The sequence below is a fragment of the Amblyomma mixtum genome, chromosome 1, assembly GCF_055824585.1.
Source record: "Amblyomma mixtum isolate Tamu chromosome 1, ASM5582458v1, whole genome shotgun sequence".
Classification (NCBI taxonomy): domain Eukaryota; kingdom Metazoa; phylum Arthropoda; class Arachnida; order Ixodida; family Ixodidae; genus Amblyomma; species Amblyomma mixtum.
In genome coordinates, this window is record NC_143012.1 from 59,223,587 (window position 1) to 59,245,512 (window position 21,926).

Here is a 21,926-nt window from a genome sequence, read left to right on the forward strand (position 1 = left end):
CATGATAGTTGCATGATAAATGGGTTGCGTGAGGCGGTTCAAGTGCTTTCACACGGTAGTGATGAAAACTTTTCTTCACGACCGCTATGTAATTCCTCTATCTGAGGCCTCTAGTTGTTTCGCGAGAACCATCACAACATTTCCAGGTTGTATGAGGTCCGAATTCTTTGTCTGGTCAGGATTTTTTTTTTATGTGAGAGGAGTCGATTCCTGTGATAACAAAGCGGATTGCATTTTGTGTCGGTCGACAGGGAAGCTATATATTTTGCATTCAGTTGGTTTCGACCGCATCTTACTACAAAGTACGCGTCTGCACATAAGTTGCTTCAACTGCGGCAGTTTCCAAAGAATCCAGTACTTCTCAAGGACCTACGTGAGGGTTTCACGAACGCCTCCATTGAAGACAACTGCGTAAGCTCGCTGAGCGTTGAGTGCATTGAAAGACGAATCCTTCGGAATCACGATAAGACAGCGAGCTCCATAAGCCTCGTTGATACCCTGCGCTCTTCCCATGACTCACAGCAGGTCGTCATTTCTGAAAATCAATCTGAGCCGTTTTACGGATCTTCTTGAAGGAAAAAGATTCTTTTCTACAATGTAGTTAGCCTACGCGTCCAAATTTCGTTTTGTTCGAGAGGGATCAAGCGGCTTCTAGCATTCTGAACATCTTCAGGTGAAAGCTCTCTCGCAACTCAAAACATTCTACGAACGTGTCTGTGCGCTGGAGGCCTCCTCTGGTTCTGCGGAAGCTTCGAGGAACCCTACACTGCCGCACTGAGTCACGTTATCTAATCAGGGCGGCGCTCCTTGAACTGTCCATCCTAGCGTTGTCTCCATGGCAATAATTTCTGTCCGATAGGCCAAGGAGTCCGTTCAGCCATTTTCCCAGCATTGCTCTTGTGTGTATACCTGTCACATACGGTGAGGCGGCGTGTTCTCGGGTAGAAATTGCGTGTCCCCAAACTGTCACATAAGTGCGGGACAGATTGCATTCTAATCTGCGTGAGTTTAACGCAGACTTGCCAGTCGAAATTTGCTCCAGCCTCCCATGCAAGGTGAACCGTCAACTTAACATACTGTCACGTAGTGGTACGGCAGTCCGCCGCGCAGGAAGGCAGCGAAAAGGGCTTCCCAAATAAACTCTTCATTAGGCTGACTTGCACCCAAACAAAACTCGGCGGCGGCGTAGCAACTAGTGAGCTCGGCGGTTGTCAAACTTAGTGCCCACTGCTCTCGGCTCTGGCATGTTTAAAGCTGATAGCGAAGTTTCTATATACGGCGTACGAAGTTACCGCAGCGGTCTGGAACAACGTAGAATCAGCTCCGGCTGGAAGCTATCAGTCGAGGTAAATCTGGTCGCGTCTTGCTTCACAAAGCGATAAAACCGCATGCCGGCAGCTTGAATAATGAACAAACAAACAGTATCTTTCTTTATTTATTAGGGTGTAACGTCCTGAAGCGACTCAGGCTGTGAGGGACTTCGTAGTGAAGTGCTCCGGAAATTTCGACCACCTGGGGTTCTTTAATGTGCACTGACATCGCACAGTGCACGGGCATCTAGAATTTCTCCTCCATCGAAATTCAACCGCCGCGGTCGGGATCGAACCCGCGTCTTTCGGGCCAGCAGCCGAGCGCCATTACCACTGAGCCATAGCGGTGGGGTCAAACAAACAGTAGAAATATTCCCTGGGAGAGGTCTTTGCCCTGCAATGGGCGTAGTCAGGCTGTTAATGATGATCACAAAGATTCGCGGCAATATGTAAGTGTGTCTATGGGAGCGGTACGCAGTATGGGTGCCTATAGCACGAGCGTCAATGGGGAGGGGCTATGCTATCGTCTTGTCACACGTAACTAGCGGTTAAGTGTGCCGATTCCCGGTAATTTTTCAGTTAGGGATTTATCTCGGTCAAACTAGCAGTTAAATGCCCCCATTCACGGAAACTTTTTGTTTAGAAATTTACCTCCGTCTTTAACAATTTTGCAGTTATAGTAAGAACCAGTAAGGATGGTTACCTGGTCATCTTAGGTACCTGTAGTTGAAACAATGAAGATGATAGTAATTTTATTGTGGCGCACGGGCATCTGCGGCCAAAGAGCGCCATATCACAAGGTATTTTCGTTCGCTCAAGGTGGGTCAAACACCCATTTCCCAAGCATTTCACTCTAAATAAGCCGAGCACCAGACCAGGGGAAAGCTTGTACCCACTGTATCACCGGTGGGTCCCCGGCGGCACTGGGGATCGAACCCCGATCCCTGCGGTTCTAGTTGAACTGACCGTTGGGCCTAGACGCATTCGATCCAGCGCTCTCAGAATTTCAGTGTTGGGTACTGCAATGTAGTACACTCTCGATATCGCTCTGAATTCTAGCACTCCGATAATAATAGGCTCCTGGTTATTTAGTTTCTATTTATTTCACATTACAGCCGTCTAGACCGCCCAAGCTGGAGGGACATGAAACGAAACTAAACGCACTCAACACGCTCAATAAAGTTAAACTAGACAGAGGACGTTTCAGTGGAAAATACCAATATATAGTGAACCTCGGATTATAGAAAAATCATTGCCTTTTTTGTGTAGCAAAAAAGGCCGCCGCCGTCTGGAAGACGTTGAACGAGTGTTATCTGTTTAGTTTACTAGGATTGATGTGAATGAGATTAGAGAGAGGTACACCAATGGCAATACGAATTTGTACGTTTATTTAGCCATACGATACCTCTTTCCACCTTATTGGACCGTGACGTCGTCATTGGCACGCGGCAGGTGGTTGTTTCTACAGTGCTATTGAAGATGGCGCTACAAGTCTCAATGCGCAATGTGCTGTTTTCTAGTTGGTGTCACAGATGGCGCTGTGATCTCAGGGTGGTAGCAGATCCCACGAAATCTCGAAACGTGATGAGTAAGAGATAACGCTCTTAAAATTTTGAAGCGAAAAGCTTCACTAGGCTAGTCAACACCGGGTCTGGCGTATGCTCCGTGATCATAATTAGCCACAGCTGCGCAAGCGCAGAACCGAGTGACGTCACAGAAGAGGCGCAGGTGGTCGGAGCGGCCGCCGCCGCAACCGCCGCCGTGACTCCGCCGCCTGACCTTTCGGCGCAGCCGCGTGCTACTGCGCATGTGCGCCGCCTCCTCACCACCGCTACTACTGCGTGCTCACCTCCTCGCCACCGTTTGCCCTTTCGTTCCAGCCGCGTGTTTACCACAGTTACTGCGCATGCGGAACGAGGGCTACATAACGCGCTTGCATACACAATGCCTACACCGTTATCGCGGTGCTCCCAGTGCATTGTGCGCGAACTGCGACAGCCATGACGTCAAACAAAGCATAACTGAAGCTTTTCGCTTGTATATTCAGGCTTAACCACAGCTAAGACACTGCCATTTTTTTTTGTAGCGCCTGTTCTACAGCATGTTTACTGTATTCGAATCAGCGCGAAACCACGAATTCGCGCGACGTAAAGGACGACGATTAGCGGGCAGTGCCGCGGGACGGGTCGTTCGCGCCGCAAATGGAAGTTGCTGAAGACGACGCTCTGCAATACACAGCGCGAGAGGGTGCTGTAGTTTAATACGAGGCGTGTTCAGCGGCGGAAAAAAGAAGTGCCACATTAGCCTAGTGTAATTTCAGTTTCCTTCTTAAGAGTTCGTTGTAGTATGTCCCAAAAGAACATGGCATCACGGCACAGGATGAAGCAATGATCAATTGTCTCAGGCACGTTACACAGACGGCAATTCACATTCCAGGGTACAAACATCCCCTTCTCATTAAGAAATTACACCATACACTATTAGATTTCTGCCTGTTGACAAAAACTCTGTTGTGCCTTATGATCTGTTTGTGTTGATGGGACTATTCAGTCTTTGGAAAAGCCGTATGATGGACAGACATGCCGAGCCACCAAGATCGTCCAAATCTGTGTTTCGTGAACAGTGTGCTTTGGTGAGGAGTGTATATGCTGCACGCGAAGAACCTCCAAGCTGGTTGCCGTGCCTAGATGCATGTGTGTGCCTCCCTGAATTCTGATGTTTTGAAGGGGATGCAGTGTTGAGTTAGGGCTATGGCGGGCTCCTATTAAGCAGCCCGGTAACTTGAGACGCGAACCAGTCTGATTGAAGTTTTCCTCCTTTCTACGGAAGTTCTTACATGCAATAAAGAAAAAAAAGCCACATTAGCTTAGTGCTCTCGCACAGCGGACTTTGAAGCTAATCTGTTCGTGCCGCCTCGGGTTCGACTCCCAGTCTTGGAGAGTGATGTGATTTTCTTTTCTGTATTTCTTCTCTCTGATTATTCTGCTGCACAAACGTCGGCAAGAGAAGATTTTTCTATGCTCTGAACGTCCAGATTAGTGCTTTCGGTCTGAGATAAGTTCAGGAAGCGAGCGAGATCTAATCGGATATCGTGTGAGGGAAGATATCCTGCTAAATGCGTTTGTTCCAGGAAAAGGAGGTTATAGAGACTCTATAGAGCACGCTGTCTAATCCTGATCCGTATGGGCCTAATGGCGTGAGGCTTGAGGAGACGCTGCTTTTTTGTTTGCGTCGGTGGTGCTTGAAATCCCTCTCGAGCTTATCCCAATGCAAAGTGTTGTTAGAAAAAAAAAACGTTAGAAAAAATATTTCATAATGATTCGGAGGTGTCAAGGCTCATTGTCGGCTGTCACATTGCGCATAATTTTCGGCATAAAGTTCACCTACACAACTTCAAGTTATGAAACCTATTGGGAGATTGCGCTCAGAAAGAAATAGGGACCAATTTTTTATTTATATTTGCGGTTTCTTATCAATTAGAATCCAAATGCTGCTGCGGGATTGCGCATGCATCGCCAGTGTTGCTCATCATGGGGAGTCGTTTCTCTTTCATACCAGTTACGGGGCTCGGATTCAGTAAAAACCGTCAATTCCATCAACGAAGAGGGCAACAAACTCCCGAATTATACGAAAATGTTCGTCCTCTACTAACTACTCCAGTTTCCTTTCATGCCGGAGCAGAAGGCATTTAGTTCAAGGCCTTGATATCTTACTTTGCCTCGCTGGTCTCGAAGCAGATAATATAGAGCCGATGAAACTCGCGGTGTTAATGAAAAAAACGAATATCGCTTCTAGGTATAATATCTCAAACGGTACTGACGGTCATTGCTGGGGGACACACGACTGCTACGTCACGCCTGACATCATCATCATCATCATCGTCATCATCAGCCTGACTACACCCACTGCAGGGCAAAGGCCTCTCCCATGTCTTTCAAATTAACCCTGTCATTTGCCAGTTGCGGCCACTGCATCCCCGCAAACTTCTTAATCTCATCCGCCCACCTAACTTTCTGCCGTCCCCTGCTATGTTTGCCTTCTCTTGGAATCCACTCCGTTACCCTTAAGGACCAACGGTTATCTTGCCTCCGCATTACATGCCCTGCCCAAGCCCACTTCTTCCTCTTGATTTCAACTAGGATGTCATTAAGCTGCGTTTGTACTCTCACCCATTCCACCCGCTTCCGATCTCTTCACGTTACACCCATAATTTTCATTTCCATAGCTCGCTGCGTTGTTCTTAACTTAAGCGGAACCCTCTTTGTTAGCCTCCATGTTTCTGCCTGACATGCTTTATCACAAGTGCAGTTTCGAATGTTGAGCCCAGCGCAGATCTTAATTAAACGGTTAGCTGGTGACACTCTCGACGTTACCCGCTGTGACCTCCTAGCTCCTAAACAACCTAAAAAGAACCGTAAAAAGCTCGTTTTCTTTGAGCATCAAGAAACACGTCCCACAAAGCACACTTTCTCCTTCGAATCAATATGGCGCATATCGGGTAGTTATTCATTTCATGTGTATCTAATTTGGTCTTGGTAGTGGTCCCTTGAAACCATTCGAAGGTAGGAAAGCAAATGACCAATTAAAGGCGCTGTAGGTCAGTAGGCTGCGCAGAGCCGCCATTATAAAAACTGTCTATTAACTGTGTATGTACTTCGTAAAGGATTTAATGTCTTCCTAGAGATATTTCCTTTCGTCTATTTATAGCCTATAGACTGTGTATAGAAAAGAGGCTACTAAAAGTGTATGGCCATAAATCTATAGAAGACTGTCGATGGGATTTGTATTGTCTATAGCCTAAACTATACACTATGACAGTCTGGAGTCTATAAACTGTGCAAAGAAATTTTTCTAATGGTGAGCCCCGCTACAGCCACTGCGCTCATTTTGCCCGAAACAAAATGGCGAATCCTCCCCCACTCACCCTTCCCGTTGCTCCCAAAATTTACCGCTCAGTTTCTTCACCAAGATTGGAACACCATCATTTGTTGTTGTGACAGGCGCGGAGCGCGGTTATGAACGGAAGTCGTAGCAGCGCCGTTTTTTACATTGAAATCCGGCCTGAAATTGCCGTTTACTGTGACTCTGTTCATCGAATTCTCTCTTGCGCTCCACGAAGCACAGCGTCAACTGTTATAATAATAATAATAACAAAGATGTCTTTATTTGCGTCGTCAGGTACAGGGTCGACACTGGAGGCCGGCAGTAAAAGCTGTCACAAACGACAGCTTGACACAGCCGCAGGTCCCCTTGCGCTATGCAACCGTACAGCGGCAATGCTTATACGCAAAAAAGGACACAATACACAGTAGAGCTCACAGTACACCCTATAAATAAATTCCGTTTTCCTAGACAGGATACAACATAAAATTTTGTGATATACGGCATAAATTAATAGATAGAACATAGAATAGAACATACAACCTAATGGAGAGAGAGAAAAACTTTATCTAAAGAGGAATTCGGGGCACGTCCCAGGGTCCCCGCACGACCCCACTGCACTCAAGTGTTTATGTTCCTAAGGTCCATAACACTGGCAGCCCGGCCGGTGGCGATGGTCTGCACGACCGGGTCCTCCGAGCGCAGCAGGGTCTCCCAGTCCTCCCAGGTCTTGAGGTCCTGTAGGTCCCGCGGGGGAGGGTCCGCCGGGCAGAGGTAAAGGATGTGGAGGGAAGAAGCGAAGGGTTCTGGGCATAGCGCGCATGCCGGAGTGTTGAAGGAGGGATGATAGTGGGCTAGGGTAAGGGGTGCGGGGAGAGAGTGTGTCTGTAGTCTGCGCCAGAGTGTTGCTTGTTTATTGTCTAGGGAGGAGTGGGGCGGGGGGTAGAGCTGGCGTGAGGCTCTGTAGGCTTGCGTCAGCTCGCTGAATGAGTGCATGCGCTCCTTCGTGAATCCCCGATCCGAGGCCACCTGAGCCCGGTTTAAAGAACCTCGGGATAAAAGGTTGGCGGCCTCGTTTCCGGGATTCCCGGAGTGCGCGGGCACCCATATCAGCTACACTTGGCGTGGTGGGGGTGCATTGGGCGAGTCCAGTACGCCAAAAGCAGAGACATGGGCTCGGCCTCGAGCAAAATTTAGAATCACAGTTTTATAGTCACTTAAAATGTACCGGGCTTCCGTGCGGGTGATAGCAAGTGCAATGGCGGCTTCCTCTGCAGCCTCTGGGGAGGTGTCTGGAGGAGAGGTAGTGTGAGGAGGGCGGATAAAGAGGAGTCCACCACAGCTGCTGTCGCTTCATCAGCCGAGCAGGCAGCGTCCACCCATACGGCGTCCGGCTCGGGGCCGTACGCTCGATGGAGTGGCTTCGCACGGGCTCTGCGGCGCTGCTCATGGTGGGACGGGTGCATATTCCTCGGGAGCGGCTTGATGAGGAGATCCCGGTGAAGGGGTCGTGGGATGGCGAGGAGGGTGGGTCGTTGGCCGGTATTTTGATTCCGAGGGAGTCCAGGATATACCGACCTGTGGAGGTTTGTGTGAGCCTGATGTATTGGGCCAGTCGGTGGGCCTCCACCAGTTCCTCGATCGTGTTGTGGAGGCCCAGGCCTAGTAATCTGTCTGTGGGCGTGTTGAGGGGAAGATGAAGTGCTACCTTGAATGCCTTGCGAATCAAAGCATCCAAAGCGTTTATGTCATATTTGGATAGTTGTAAGTATGGGGTAGTGTACAGCACACGGCTGAGGACAAAGGCATGAATGAGGCGACAGGGGTCGCGCTCCTTCATGCCTCTATGACGTCCCTAAATCCTGAGGATGAGGTGCGATATCGCGCCTACAACCTGCTTTAGTTTCTTGAGGGTGGTGGTGTTTTTGCCATCGTTCTGGATGTGCAGGCCCAATACACGGAGGGTGCCAACCTCAGGTAACGGGTCACCATTCAGTTCAATGGCAATGGGGGAGCGGGGGCAGCGGTGGTTCTTAGGCCGGATGAGGAAGAGTTCGGACATCTCTGGGAAGCAAGACAGTCCGATGGTCCGTGCGTAATTTTGTGTGAGTGTGGCTGCTTCCTGTAAGGTGTTCTCTATGCCGCCGTCACTGCCGTGGGTGGTCCAGAGGGTGATATCGTCGGCATAAAGAGTGGGCTTCAGATGGGGAATAGTTGCCATTTGTCGGGCGAGGGGGATGAGGGTAATATTAAACAAAAAGGGGGGAAATGACGGACCCTTGAGGGGTGCCTATGCTCTGAAGCGTGTAGTAGGGTGAAGACAAAGGGCCCAAGTGTATCTCAGCCGTGCGGTCAGTGAGGAATGCTTGAATGTAGGCGTACGTGCGCACACCCACATTCAATGGGGATAGAGCAGTCATGATCGCCTGATGTTCAATGCGATCAAAAGCTTTGGAAAGATCCAAACCTAAGACTGCCTTGGTGTGACCTGGAAGAAGCGGGTCGAAAATGTCGTGTGTGAGTTGTAGCATGGCGTCCTGTGCCGATAGATGAGGGCGAAATCCCAGCATGCTATGCGGGTAAAGATTGTTGTCCGCCATATGGAAAGAACATAAAATTACCGTACCTCCAGCCAGACAGCCAGCCCCTGAAAAGATTATTTATATAGTCAAATATTGTTGCCTTTATTCGGTAGGCACTTTTTTAAGCGTATCTTATTCACAACAGTATTTTACCAACCCTCTGTTTGTTGTTATACCTAAATTCACCAAACTTACCCTCTTTGACACTCCGAAGAGGTCTATATCGGTGTCCGCTTAGCGGACACATCCACAGTCCCTCTTTTTTTTTATCTCTATTGGTGACACTTGTTGCCGAAGATAAGGCACGTACGTGCAGCTCAAGGACGAAGATAACAAGTCGGAGCGACTTAAAGATAAGCGCACGGCGCTGAGTTCCTCTTTGGGTTGAAGCAACATTTTCCCCTCTAATTTCTAATCCTAAACTACAGGTGTGCGCTCTGTGATGCAGTATTCTGACTCCTTGCACTGCACCCTGCTACTAGGTGCGACCCGTTCCTCGTGACAACAGAAATAAAGCTTTTTCGGTTACAACTGCCGTGCGATTAGATACCTCTCGCTTCTAAAGCTCGAATCAAGACTGTGTCATCATCATAATCAGCCTGACTACGGCCACCGCCGGGCAAAGGCCTCTCCTATGTCTCATCAATTAACCCTGTCCTTCGCCAGCTGCGGCCACCATACTCCCTCAAACTTCTTAATCTCATCCGCACACCTAACTTTCTGCCGCCCCCTGCTTTGTTTACCTTCTCGTGAAATCCACTTCGTTAACCTTAATCTTGCCTTTGGCATTTCGCGCCCTGCCCAAGCCCATTTCTTCCTCTTGATTTCTACAATAGGATGTCATTAACCAACGTTTCTTCCCTCGCCCACTCTGCCCACTTCCGATCGCTTACCATTACACCAATCATTTTTCTTTCCATAGCTAGCTGCGTTGTCCTTAACATAAGCCGAACCTTTTTCGTTAGCCTCCACGTTTCTTCCCCATAGGTGAGTACCGGTAGGATACAGCTGTTGTATACTTTTCTCTTGAAGGATACCGGTAAACTACCATTCACGATCTAAGAGAACCTGCCGTTTTCCAACCAGTTCAGAGAACAGACAGAAGACACAAACAATGAATAATGAGCGTGATGTTGCCACCGCTACCTCGACAATGTTTGCACAAGTGAGATAATGCGGTTCGCATCGCTTACCTTCGCGAGCAATTGTCTCGATAACGCATTACGGGGAAAGGAAGTTACAATACCCGCTCAAACGCACAGCTTGGCGTTGCGTGTCGTCCGTGTCAGACGCACCTACCTTTGCCCGAGGCTGAGAGCTCTACCGCTACACACGCCCGATAAACGATGGACATCTGTGCCGACGGTTCCCAGGAGGAAGGTAGGAAAAGATGGTTCATATGCATTCAATAGAGGATATTTTCGCCTCTTTTCGTCTCGATACTCGTCAGTCTCAAACCACGCCCAAATGATGCGCTTTTCGCACGTGAAAACGCACCTCTCGTGATACCCACGCTTCCTCATCGCCGAACTAATGCCATTTGTTTTCTCGTAGTTGAATGATAAAAAGCTTGTTTTGTTTTTTTTGAGAGCATGTGAGTCCATACCCTTGTGCATAAGTTTGGACAGTCATTGCCACTTCTTGGAGGGCATCTCTCATTGTGCCCATGTTGGCCGTCATGCTCCATTTTGTAATGTTATCTGCGTACAACGCATGACAGATACTAGCAATATGTTTTTTTTTTTAGGGGGTTTAACGTACCAAAGTGACTCAGGCTACGAGGGACGCCGTAGTGAAGGGCTCCGGAAATTTCGACCACCTGGGGTTCTTTAACGCCCATGCTGCCCGCTTGATAGATACCTGCAATCTGTGTTTTTTTTATTTTTTGTGAGGGTGTAACGTCCCAAAGCGACTGAAGCTGTGAGGGACGCCGTAGTGAAGAGCTCCGGAAATTTCGACCACCTGGGGTTCTTTAACGTGCACTGGCATCGCACAGTACAGGGCCTGTAGAATTTCGCCTCCATCGAAATTCGACCACCGCGGCCGGGATCGAACCCGCGTCTTTCGGGTCAGCAGCCGAGCGCTACAACCACTGAGCCACTTCTGCGGCCGGAATCTGTTTTTGTTTGGAGGGGAGATCGATCATAGCCATGTTGATGAGAAAGAGAGAGAGCGCCGCTCCGTGCGGGGTCTCTCCTGTTCCCACCTTCGCTTGATGAGTGCATTGCGTTCCTATCTCCATTCGTACATCCCACTCAAGAAGAAGGTGCGGACGTAATCATATGCTTGTGAGCCGCAGTGTAAATCGTCTACTTACCTGCTAATATTGCTTATATGTATGTTTTGTACCCGTGTGCTGCTAATATTGTATAAGTTTATTCTTTTGGTTTTATTATTTTGGTATCCGTGCGCTGCTAACATTGTATAGGTTTATTCTTTTGGTTTTATTCTTTTGGTTTCCGTGTGCTGCTAATATTGAATAATTTTATGCGAAGCATATTACTAGAGCTACACTTCAGCCCGTCGAGCGCGGCGGTGGAGCTACCATTGACCTTTAGCGTGACCACGTGACACCACGTGACAACATGACGTCACAACAGAGGAGAGATGGGCTGCCGGCTCGCGCGGTCTGCCGCGGCGGTGGAGGCTCCACATCAGAGGCGCGGCGGCTGACCACGTGACAACATGACGTCACAGCAGAGGAGAGATGGGCTGCCGGCTCGCGCGGTCGGCCGCGGCGGTGGAGGCTCCACATCAGAGGCGCTGCAGCTGACCACGTGACGCTACAGCAGATTAAAATACTTGTATTTAATATATAACAATATAATAGACATCAACAATCATAATTTCATTACCCCTCACACACTACGCACAAGCTCGCGTTTTGATAACGGGAAAATGATTCGTGAATATAGCCCCCTAAACGATACCTTTAAGTATTCATTTTTTCCGAGAACCATACGCGCTTGGAATAAATTACCTAAGAATATTGTCGACAGTCCCAGTGCGCAAGAGTTCATTAAAAACCTAAAAATGCTGGGGTGAAGTTGTACTTGTATTCTTGTATTGTTTCTTGTATTCGTGTATTCTTGTATTAGTGTATTCTTGTATTCTTGATTCTTGTAACTTTTTTTTGTGTCCACTCCTGCTTGGAGTCAACCGACTCTGCAGTATTTCCAAATAAATAAATAAAATAAATAAAGCTGAGCTTGCCTCGCTCTCCAGGCACATACGAGGCGGCCAGGTGTTGGGATGCCGCCTAGAAGCAGGGATGATTTGAACGAGAAGCGAAAGCTTCAGTGTGCCACAGAGACCGATTAAGAGCGGGATGAACGTCAACCAAGGAAAGCCATGTATTACCAAGCTTAGCCATCAATATGCTTCGCATCTGACTAGGCTTAACCTTAGCTAAGCCTCAGCCATTTTTATTCTTTTGGTTATGTAACATTGTATGTTCACTCCTGCTTGGGCCAAGCAGTGGCCTGCAGTATTATGAAATAAATAAATAAATAAATAAATCTTGCAGTGCGAAATGTCTTGTGCTATGGCGCTCTTTTTACAAGATGCCGAAACCTCACTGTCATCATCATCATATTTAAATTTTATGCCATATGTTTTGTTGATGTTGATGATTATGAACATCATCTTCAACATGAACACATACTGTAACAACGTGAACGTAATACTGTATTCATTCATTCATTATTACAGCGCAAAGACGGCACAGAACAAGAAGGGACACAACAGCGCTGACTGTCAACTAAGATTTATTCGAGACCAGCAGGGTTTTTATACCACCTGGCGATCAGAACAGGAAAACAAACATACAAGAATAGCTGTAGGTACGCGCAAGGGTACAGTAACGGCGGTTATCCGGCACGTGTCAGATTTCACAATCAAGATACTTCATCTCTTTCTGGGACAATGCCACTGATGGTGCGCTTATGCACTCGTCCTGCAGTCTTATAATCATAGCAGCTTCTATTATTTCTCTTGTTAATGTGTCTCGGTGTTTCCCTATGACACTGCATTGTCTATACATCGGTTTACATTTATCTTTGCTGTCATCTTCTGCGCTGCAGTCCCTGCAATGTTTGGCTACGTGGCCTGTGGTAGCCACACGTGAGACATTGTCACTGTGCTCTTTTAGCCTTTTGTTGAGACAGCGGCCAGTCTGCCCGATGTATTTTTTCCCACAGGACATGGGCAGTGAATACACCACACCTTCTTTACATGGTACAAATTGATCCCCGTGTTTAACTTTACACCTGCGCGTTTCGTTAGTCGTGCAGTTAACTTTTTTGCACAAGCTGGAAAGCTTTTCCGGCGCTAAAAATACTACGTCAACGCCTGCCCTACTTCCGATTTTTCGGAGGTTGTGCGACACCTGATGGAGATAAGGCAAAACAACAACTTTTCTTTTTTCCCTTTGCCTAACCGGTTCGCTAGTGTGGCGAGGTCTCAGGTTTTTTAGCTGCTTTTCTGCCACTGACACTAGTACATCGGACGGATAACCAGCCACCGTAAGGCGATCAACTTGTTTCGCAAAGCTTAGTTCCATACTATGCTGGCAACACTTCTTTAAAACATTATTAAAAACAGAATGAATAATGGCCCTTTTTACAAGTTTCGAATGAGCTGATGCATATGGCAGGATGGGTTTTTTTGCTCTAGGCTCGTACGACCAACACACATGGGACGGAGTGAAATGAAGGGCGAGATCTAAGAACCTGATAGAATCAGTAACTGGGGTTTCATGTGTTAAAACCAGTGGTTTAAGACACTCTGTGAACACTGAATGAATCTTTAAGAACTGCTGCTCAAAACTGAGGTTGTCATTCTGTACTAACACAAAGTAATCGTCAACAAATCTAAAAATGTGGCACACACCGAACCCTTCCAAACGATCTTTCAGTGTTTTGTCACGCAAGGCCAAAAACATATCGCTAAGAACCGGGGCTAGGCACGAACCAATACATATCCCGTCTTTCTGAATGTACATATCCCCATTCCATTCTACAAAAGTCGAACTAAGATAAAACGATAACAATTCTAGGAAGGCATCGGCGGAAATTCCGCACTCGTTTTGGAAGGCTATAACACCATGCTTTTCTATGTGCTTATTCACAGCTGACAAGATTTCCGCCTGGGGAATTGTGTAATATAAGTCTTTTACGTCGACTGAAAATCCCTGCAGCTTTTTATCGTGATCCCATCCTTTTAGGAAGGTGATTACTTCGTCAGAATTTCTTATTCTAAAAGGGTCATCGATCGTTAAAACGTTGAGTTTCTGTTGCAAGTATCTTGCGACATGCTTCTGCCATATGCATCAGCTCATTCGAAACTTGTAAAAAGGGCCATTATTCATTCTGTTTTTAATAATGTTTTAAAGAAGTGTTGCCAGCATAGTATGGAACTAAGCTTTGCGAAACAAGTTGATCGCCTTACGGTGGCTGGTTATCCGTCCGATGTACTAGTGTCAGTGGCAGAAAAGCAGCTAAAAAACCTGAGACCTCGCCACACTAGCGAACCGGTTAGGCAAAGGGAAAAAAGAAAAGTTGTTGTTTTGCCTTATCTCCATCAGGTGTCGCACAACCTCCGAAAAATCGGAAGTAGGGCAGGCGTTGACGTAGTATTTTCAGCGCCTGAAAAGCTTTCCAGCTTGTGCAAAAAAGTTAACTGCACGACTAACGAAACGCGCAGGTGTAAAGTTAAACACGGGGATCAATTTGTACCATGTAAAGAAGGTGTGGTGTATTCACTGCCCATGTCCTGTGAGAAAAAATACATCGGGCAGACTGGCCGCTGTCTCAACAAAAGGCTAAAAGAGCACAGTGACAATGTCTCACGTGTGGCTACCACAGGCCACGTAGCCAAACATTGCAGGGACTGCAGCGCAGAAGATGACAGCAAAGATAAATGTAAACCGATGTATAGACAATGCAGTGTCATAGGGAAACACCGAGACACATTAACAAGAGAAATAATAGAAGCTGCTATGATTATAAGACTGCAGGACGAGTGCATAAGCGCACCATCAGTGGCATTGTCCCAGAAAGAGATGAAGTATCTTGATTGTGAAATCTGACACGTGCCGGATAACCGCCGTTACTGTACCCTTGCGCGTACCTACAGCTATTCTTGTATGTTTGTTTTCCTGTTCTGATCGCCAGGTGGTATAAAAACCCTGCTGGTCTCGAATAAATCTTAGTTGGCAGTCAGCGCTGTTGTGTCCCCTTCTTGTTCTGTGCCGTCTTTGCGCTGTAATAATGAATGTATGTAACCAACTCGCCCAAAATGTTGTATTATGGTAATACTGTAACTAATCATTTTACCTGCCGCCTTACAAATGGATGTTTTTTTGCATACCACTCTTCCTGCCCCCGCCACTTTCGTAGCTCATGCCTGGTTACTGCCGCCGGTTATCGCAATTCAAAGCAAAAAAAAAATGCTAGAGCTAATGCGAGTCAAGTTGCATGAGATCAATAGACATCCTACACTCATTCTCAGAATTACCTAACATTCCTTCTCCGCATCACCCCACCTTCCTACCTCATTGCTCTCGCCTGATTCTCTAGCACCTGTCATACCGGAAGCTTGCATTATATGGACGCATCAGCGACAATGCCTCAAACCTCGACCATGCACCCCTAAACAGGCACCACCACCCTCAAAGTCTTTGAGTGGTTATTGCAAATGCCTAGCCGGTAGTATAGCGACAGTCTAGCAGTTGTGTAGCGCTAAAATGCAACAGTCGTCCTACGTCCCTACTGAAAATTTCCATATGACGAGTTCCATAATTTCACACGTTTTCATATGAATTTTATGGAATCATTATGGAGCACGTAGATCCGGTATAGACAATGGGGTAACATGTGTGAAAACTTACGGACTCCATATTATGTCGCGTATATTGTGTGGAAAATGTAAGGAAGTAACATGGAATTCTTATGAATTCCGTACAGACAAGAAATGGTTTTTCATATTGTTTTCATATCTTGTCAACATCATATTCCCATAATTCCATACGAGCGGCTCATACGGAACGTTCCAGTAGAGGTCTTTACCAAGAGTTACTAAGCACTGCAAATGGCACCAGTGTTTGTAGCTACCACGGAAGTTCTAATTACGGCAATAGTAAACGTCGGGGGATTTTTTAATGCAAGGGCATTATATGGCTATTCGTCAACGAAACCCAATGTCGGCGTTGACCAGTAGCAGTGGTCCCGAAAATATTGGTGACGTCACCGTGGTACCAAAGAAAAATAAAATTGTTCCGAAGGTGCGGGGAAGTGCACCCAGGGCATTCATACTGAGAGACAAGCGCGCAACCAATAGGCCGAAAAACCGTGTTGGTTATTGGCGAATAAATGTGAACCTGGTATACGCGTTGCCTTACGACTGTATGCTAAAGAGTAAATGTGTTATTAGGAAGAAGGAAGATAAAAAAGTTAAAAACAAAGATAAAAATAAATAAAATAAAAACAACGCTTACGCATTCAAAAGACGTAATTAGTCTGAAGTGCTCTCTGTAATTTCTTCTTTGAATTATGTTTTTGTTTTGTGTATGTATGTTTTTGCAGGAAGCGGCAACGTTGAAAGCGATGCCAAACCACATTATGTTGGGTAAGTGGTATCTCTCTCGTCCAGCGTCGCGCAAACCCAGCATTATATCCATCATTTCGTAGTTGCCCCCCCCCCCCTCCCCTACTGAGGGTTTTGCGATTCACTACTAGCATCATCATGCGGATTGCGTCCCTAAAGGGCAAAGACTGATTCTATCACTTTATTTTCTCCTGTTGCTTTAGAGTAGTACAAGCCACAATAAGCTTCAGTGCAGGTGTAAATAAAGCAAAAAAAAAGAGGCCGGACGCAAACGTTTGCCTGCGGTTTTTGTTTTTGCAATTCTGATTGGCACTTAGGTCAACGAGGGAAATTCGCGTACAGCAGGAAAATAGTTTTTTTTATACAGTTTCTTCTGTCTTTGGTCGAATCCGGGTTCAGCGGCGAAAGCCTGACAGCCACGTCGAAGAATGTTTGGCGCAGCCACGCAGTTTCGTAAAATATAAAATAAGGGCGATGTAATCGCCAGTATACGGCGCTTTAATTCACTCAAACTGTTACTTCATCCTTCCTCGAGAACCGGTTAGACAGAAAAAAAAATAGGCAACTATAACACTGTTTTTTCGTATGCCCGATGTAACTTTAACATTCTCGGAACCACAGTGGAAGTAAAGACGGCGATCAGATGAAGGCCAGCGGTTCAGCCAGTTAATGTGAGCTGACGTACCGTGCGAATCCAAGAGGTTCGTTCCGCCCGTTCTGCTCAGGCCTCTACGGACGCAGCAGGCACAGGCGCTTGACTCCTATACATATTGAGGTGAAAGCCTTTAATGCGTCATCGTTGTCGACAGAAGGTTGTCAGCAGAGGTGTCACGCTTTTCGGTTGGTCCAAATGGTTATGACGTCAGAGTGCGCGGATTCACAGTAATGAGGTCACCCACGGTTGCCTGACGCCCCCTTTTGGAGCAGACGACCACTAATGAAATAGTTGTCGTCCGCTCCGACAGGGGCCGTAAGGCGTCCGTGGGTGAACACATTACAAACCTCATTACTGCGAACGAGCCATGGATACAACCGAACTCATCGAAGCAGAGAGAGTGGGAATCCTAAATGCTGGAGACACTTGAGGGCGTTTGGGAGGCATCCGTATGAATCGACGCAATTCTGCAAACACTCTGCAGCCTCCTGAACAAGGAGAACTACATATGCGTTGGCAGGAAGTAGCGTTCAATAAAGAAAAAAAAGTTGGCAGGAAGTAGCGTAGCCATTAGCATGCGCGGCTGCGGAACGGAAGGATGGTGGTTCAAATCCCATCGTGCGCAAAGATTTTTTTTCTGCTCTGTCTAGAAAAGCGTGACACCTCTGCTGTCAACCTTCTGCTGACAACCTTCTGTCGACAACGATGAGACATTAAAGGCTTTCGCCTTAATACAAGCGGTTGTGTCCTATATTGTCCGAAGCAACATCAGAGCACCTAAGTACGCGCAGCTCGAAGTATGCTAAGGGTACCGCTTCATCTGCAGTGTGAGGTGTTAAAATACATATACGTAAAGGTTGTGGGGATGTTTCATAAGCTTTTCGAAATACGGCCCCTAGACAACATTCGAAACCTTCACCCAGGTCTCTGCAGATTGAAAAAGACTGCGGTGGCTGTAATGCCACCTGTACGCAGCGGACCTTTCGTATACACCTACCGTTATGGCCACGGCGAATAACAGTTTTGTAGCGATAGCTACACTACGCCAGCCGCTTCGCGAGGTCAGCGTGGCTGCGCGCTGAGCCGTGGCACCACCGCTCCGGCAGCTGTGCGTATGCGTGAAGTGATGTCACAGCACGCAGCTGGTGTGCGCGCCGCGCGCCTACATTACGCTAGCATTTCGAGCCTTCAGCGTGCGGCGCCGTGGCCACCGTGGCTGGTCACGTGGTTCGTCACGTGGTTCGTAGCAGCTGCCGGCGGCGTGGCGCGCCGGCGAGACATAGTGGGGGAGGAGTGGACAGGGGGAGAGAGTGAATCCGCGTTCAGGGACGAAGATGAAGAACGAACGCCCAGCGAAACGGAGCGGCGAAAGACTGACTTCGGAATTCGACTGAGCGAGTTCCACTCGACCAGCTGTAGCTTTCGCGTCGCTCCAGGTTTAACGAGAGCTAAACCACAGCCAATTTTTTCCCCAAGCTAGATGTATTCCGTTCATTAGCGCCCATCGACAGACACAAACCGGTTAGAAATGTGCCTTATAATGGCGCATACAGAGTAGCGCACAGTTTTGTTTTCTTTACGTGCTCCCACAGCAAGCCAAACAATATGCGGGGCTGTCCTCCTTACTTTGGCTTCCTCTGTGTTCAGACGTGTGCCGACAACGCAGAGAGGCACGGACCCTGCGCTGCAGACGCCTCTCGTTCTTCAGGCGTACAATAAGGCTCGCATCCGAAGAGGCAGACTTGTCATTTTTAACAACAAGGTGAGAATTGAGAATTGCATTAAATAGATTATTGTTGAAATCTTGAAGTATACATCATAGCGCTAAACAACGAAGACGACAGGGAAGAAAAGACAGGCGATAGCTTTGAACTGAAGGTTTGTTTATTCACGCGAAAAGGAAATATATACATATAGGAATAAAGCTAAAATAAACCCAGACATGCTCACACGAGACTAATATTAAAATATCGCTCTCTTGTACTGTGATAGAGGGAGTGTGATAAAGACTTCATACCATATATTCTGCAAACGCACTGAATCTCTGAAAGCCTGTTTCAGCCTGTTTCCTGTTTCACAGAGACAGTCGTGTAAGGATTTTGATTGGGGTGAGGGGCAGTGTCGCGATAAAATTAAAAGCTGGCTATCTCTATCGGGAGTTGGTGTAATAATAACATGCATTGCAGGAAAGGCGCATATTATTTTCAGGTAGTGGTAACACCAGTCCGGCATTCAAAAAGACAGCGCAAAGGGATGCTAAAAGACGCTGTTTATTGGATGGGCGTGCGCTCACAAAGAACCGAATGACTCGGCGGTCGTCGAACAGAATGTCCGCTCTCAGCCACGCTCAAAGTGAAGCTGACAACGAACTTTCGACGTTCGGCGTGAAAAGTAACTACAACAGTATGGGACAACGTAGACTCGGTTCCGCCTTGGAGCGATCGTTCGAGGTAAATCTGGTCTCGTCCTGTGTCACAAACAAAGAGATAAAGCCACGTTCCGGCGGCTTTGAGGAATGAACAAAGAACCATTACAAAAATTTCAGTCGTTACCCCCCCCCCCCCCCCCCCCGCCCTTTCAAGAAGCATCGACTCGGTGTTTCGCAACGACAAAATATGTGGACAAAAATAAACACTGACAATGCAAAAACAATCACTGAAAATGCAAACACAGTGTCCATTAGCGCCCGTAACAGGGTTTTAGATGCATAGCATGTACAGCTTCTGAGCTTGCGAGGCGCCGCACTGTTACTGAGCTCCGTCAGGGGCCACTTTACGGTCAAGCTCTCCAAATCGGCGAATGGTCTTGTACGGGCCAAAGTATCGGCGCCGAAGGTTTTCACTCAGTCCGCGACGGCAAATGGGCGTCCACACCTATACACGATCACTCGGCTTGTATTCCACGTGGCGTAGGCGTCGTTTGTAGCGTCAGGTGTCGGTGCGCTGTTGGTCTCTAATGAGATTCCATGCCAGGCTACTTGCTTCTTCGTGCTGTAGGTATACGTGGCAACATCGAGGCAGTCTTCAATAGCGTTGGGCAGCATGGCGCCTAGCATGGTCGTTGCTTCCCTCTCATGGAGGAGCCTAGAGAGCGTCATCTCTGTGGTCTCGTGTACTGCGGTGCTTTAGGCGAGGACGACGTAAGGAAGAATGGCATTCCATATGCTATGATCTTAATCCACATATTCAGCAACCATGACTTCTATGGCCTTTTTCAGGCCCTCTGTGTGTTCGTTGGTGTCGTATATGGCACGTAGTCGGGCTCCGGTGACCTGTTTGTTGCGCAGGCTGGCGTGCGTCAGCTCCGCCGTGAACGCTATTCTTCTGTCCGTGATGAGCACTTAGGGGGCGCCGTGTCGCGTAAGACCGCATTCCACGAAGAATATGGCGACTTCTACTCCTGCTTTGTTCAGCAGGGTTTTTCTCTCGGCGTAGAGGGTCACGTAGTCGGGCGTTACGATGATCTATTTGTTTCCAGATGTTGACTTCGGGAAAGGGCCAACCAGGTCCACGCCGATCTGCTGGATGGGCCTTGACAAGGGATCAGTGTGGGGTTCAGGAACTCTCATATAGTCGGGTGGGAGGCGTCTTTCGTCGCTGCTAGTCTCGGCAGGTTTTCACATAACGTGTGACATTGGCGGGTAATCCGGGTCAGTAATATTTCGCTTGAATGCGGGGGGGGGGGGGGGGGGGGGGGGGGGGGGGGGGGGGGGTGCCGGAAAACCCGAGCTGCCCAGCTGTCGGATCGTCGTGGGAAGCATGTAGAAATCCTTCGCGAAGACTTGCAGGTACAAGACGAAGGTAGGCGGTTTTGATCGGCGCGATGTTCTTCACGAGGGCATCATTCTGTAAACGCGAAACAAAGACAACACTCGCCTGAACGCGGCTGGACGTTCCTATCCTAGTCTTCCGAGGGCTTGATGAGGTGTTGGAGGTCAGGGTCCGAATGTTGCTGCTGTGCACAAGTGCTTGAGCTGGTAGGTATAAAGAGGGCGTCGTCATCGTCGTCCTCCCACGGTTGTGACAACTTCGCGAAATACTTGCGCAGGCCTCGCCCTTGAGAACCAGGCGTTGGTGCATCAAGTCGAGCATATCTCCATCTATTTCTCCGACCACAAAGCTTCCTTCGTGACAATCAAGATCTGTTACGGGGGTGTTTCTCTTGAAGAAGGAATATGTGTGAAAAATAACCAGTTGTCTCTAATAGGGGATATTCAAAATTCCGCAAGTGCGCTTTCTTGCATAACAATGTTGCCCAAAACAATATGGCTGACCATGCATTTCCAGATGAAACAAAGCAAAAAGACCAGTTTTTTGTTTGATTCTTCCAAAATACGTTTCTTACATTCTATCCACACCTTTAGCGCCTGTCCTGTAGTCAACGTAGTTTCTTTATAGCGAAGTCAGCCATCTTGTTTTTGGCAGCATGTTATGTGGGAAAGCGCACTTGCGGAATTTTGAATAGCCCCTATTACAAAGTAAACGGAGCACGCAACTGTCTTCGAATATTTTTCACGCGTCACCTAATTGAGATTTCCAGCAGTGAAAACAATGCAAGAACGGGGGCTAGTTGGTGCTTCATACTCATCAATTCGCACTAAAAGGCACAGAGACACGGAAACACAAACGGACAAAGCGCGTTCCAGCAGTGGTGCGCGCATGCTGGTAGAGGAGGTTGGTGGGCTGTCTTGTAGACAAACAGCGCTTCTTCATAACCAATGGAGAAAGCATGATTGCACTTCGAACGATATAGGGTGCTCCGTTTACTTATGGCCGCGCCTGTACATTGTACATTGTACATACATGTCTTGCTCGAATTCTTTGCCTCAATCTATCGAAAAGCTGAAACAGCTGATGAGCTTCCCCTGAAATTTCGCATTGGGAAGTAACGTAA

General features: G+C 47.6%; 1 protein-coding gene across 2 annotated transcripts in view; it reads left to right on the forward strand.

Moving 5' to 3' along the window:
- LOC149366378 (caspase-7-like) overlaps positions 1-21,926 on the forward strand; it is a 28,944-nt gene that overhangs the window by 480 nt on the left and 6,538 nt on the right. Inside the window, exons 1-3 of one of the 2 annotated variants that reach the window (XM_089558675.1) lie at positions 10,039-10,153; positions 16,357-16,399; positions 18,681-18,795. In XM_089558675.1, the coding sequence (XP_089414801.1) occupies positions 10,120-10,153; positions 16,357-16,399; positions 18,681-18,795 (192 nt within the window). In that variant the 5' untranslated portion in view covers positions 10,039-10,119. Of the gene's footprint in view, positions 1-10,038; positions 10,154-16,356; positions 16,400-18,680; positions 18,796-21,926 lie in introns of those variants that run through there. The other variant, XM_089558593.1, reaches the window with a different exon arrangement.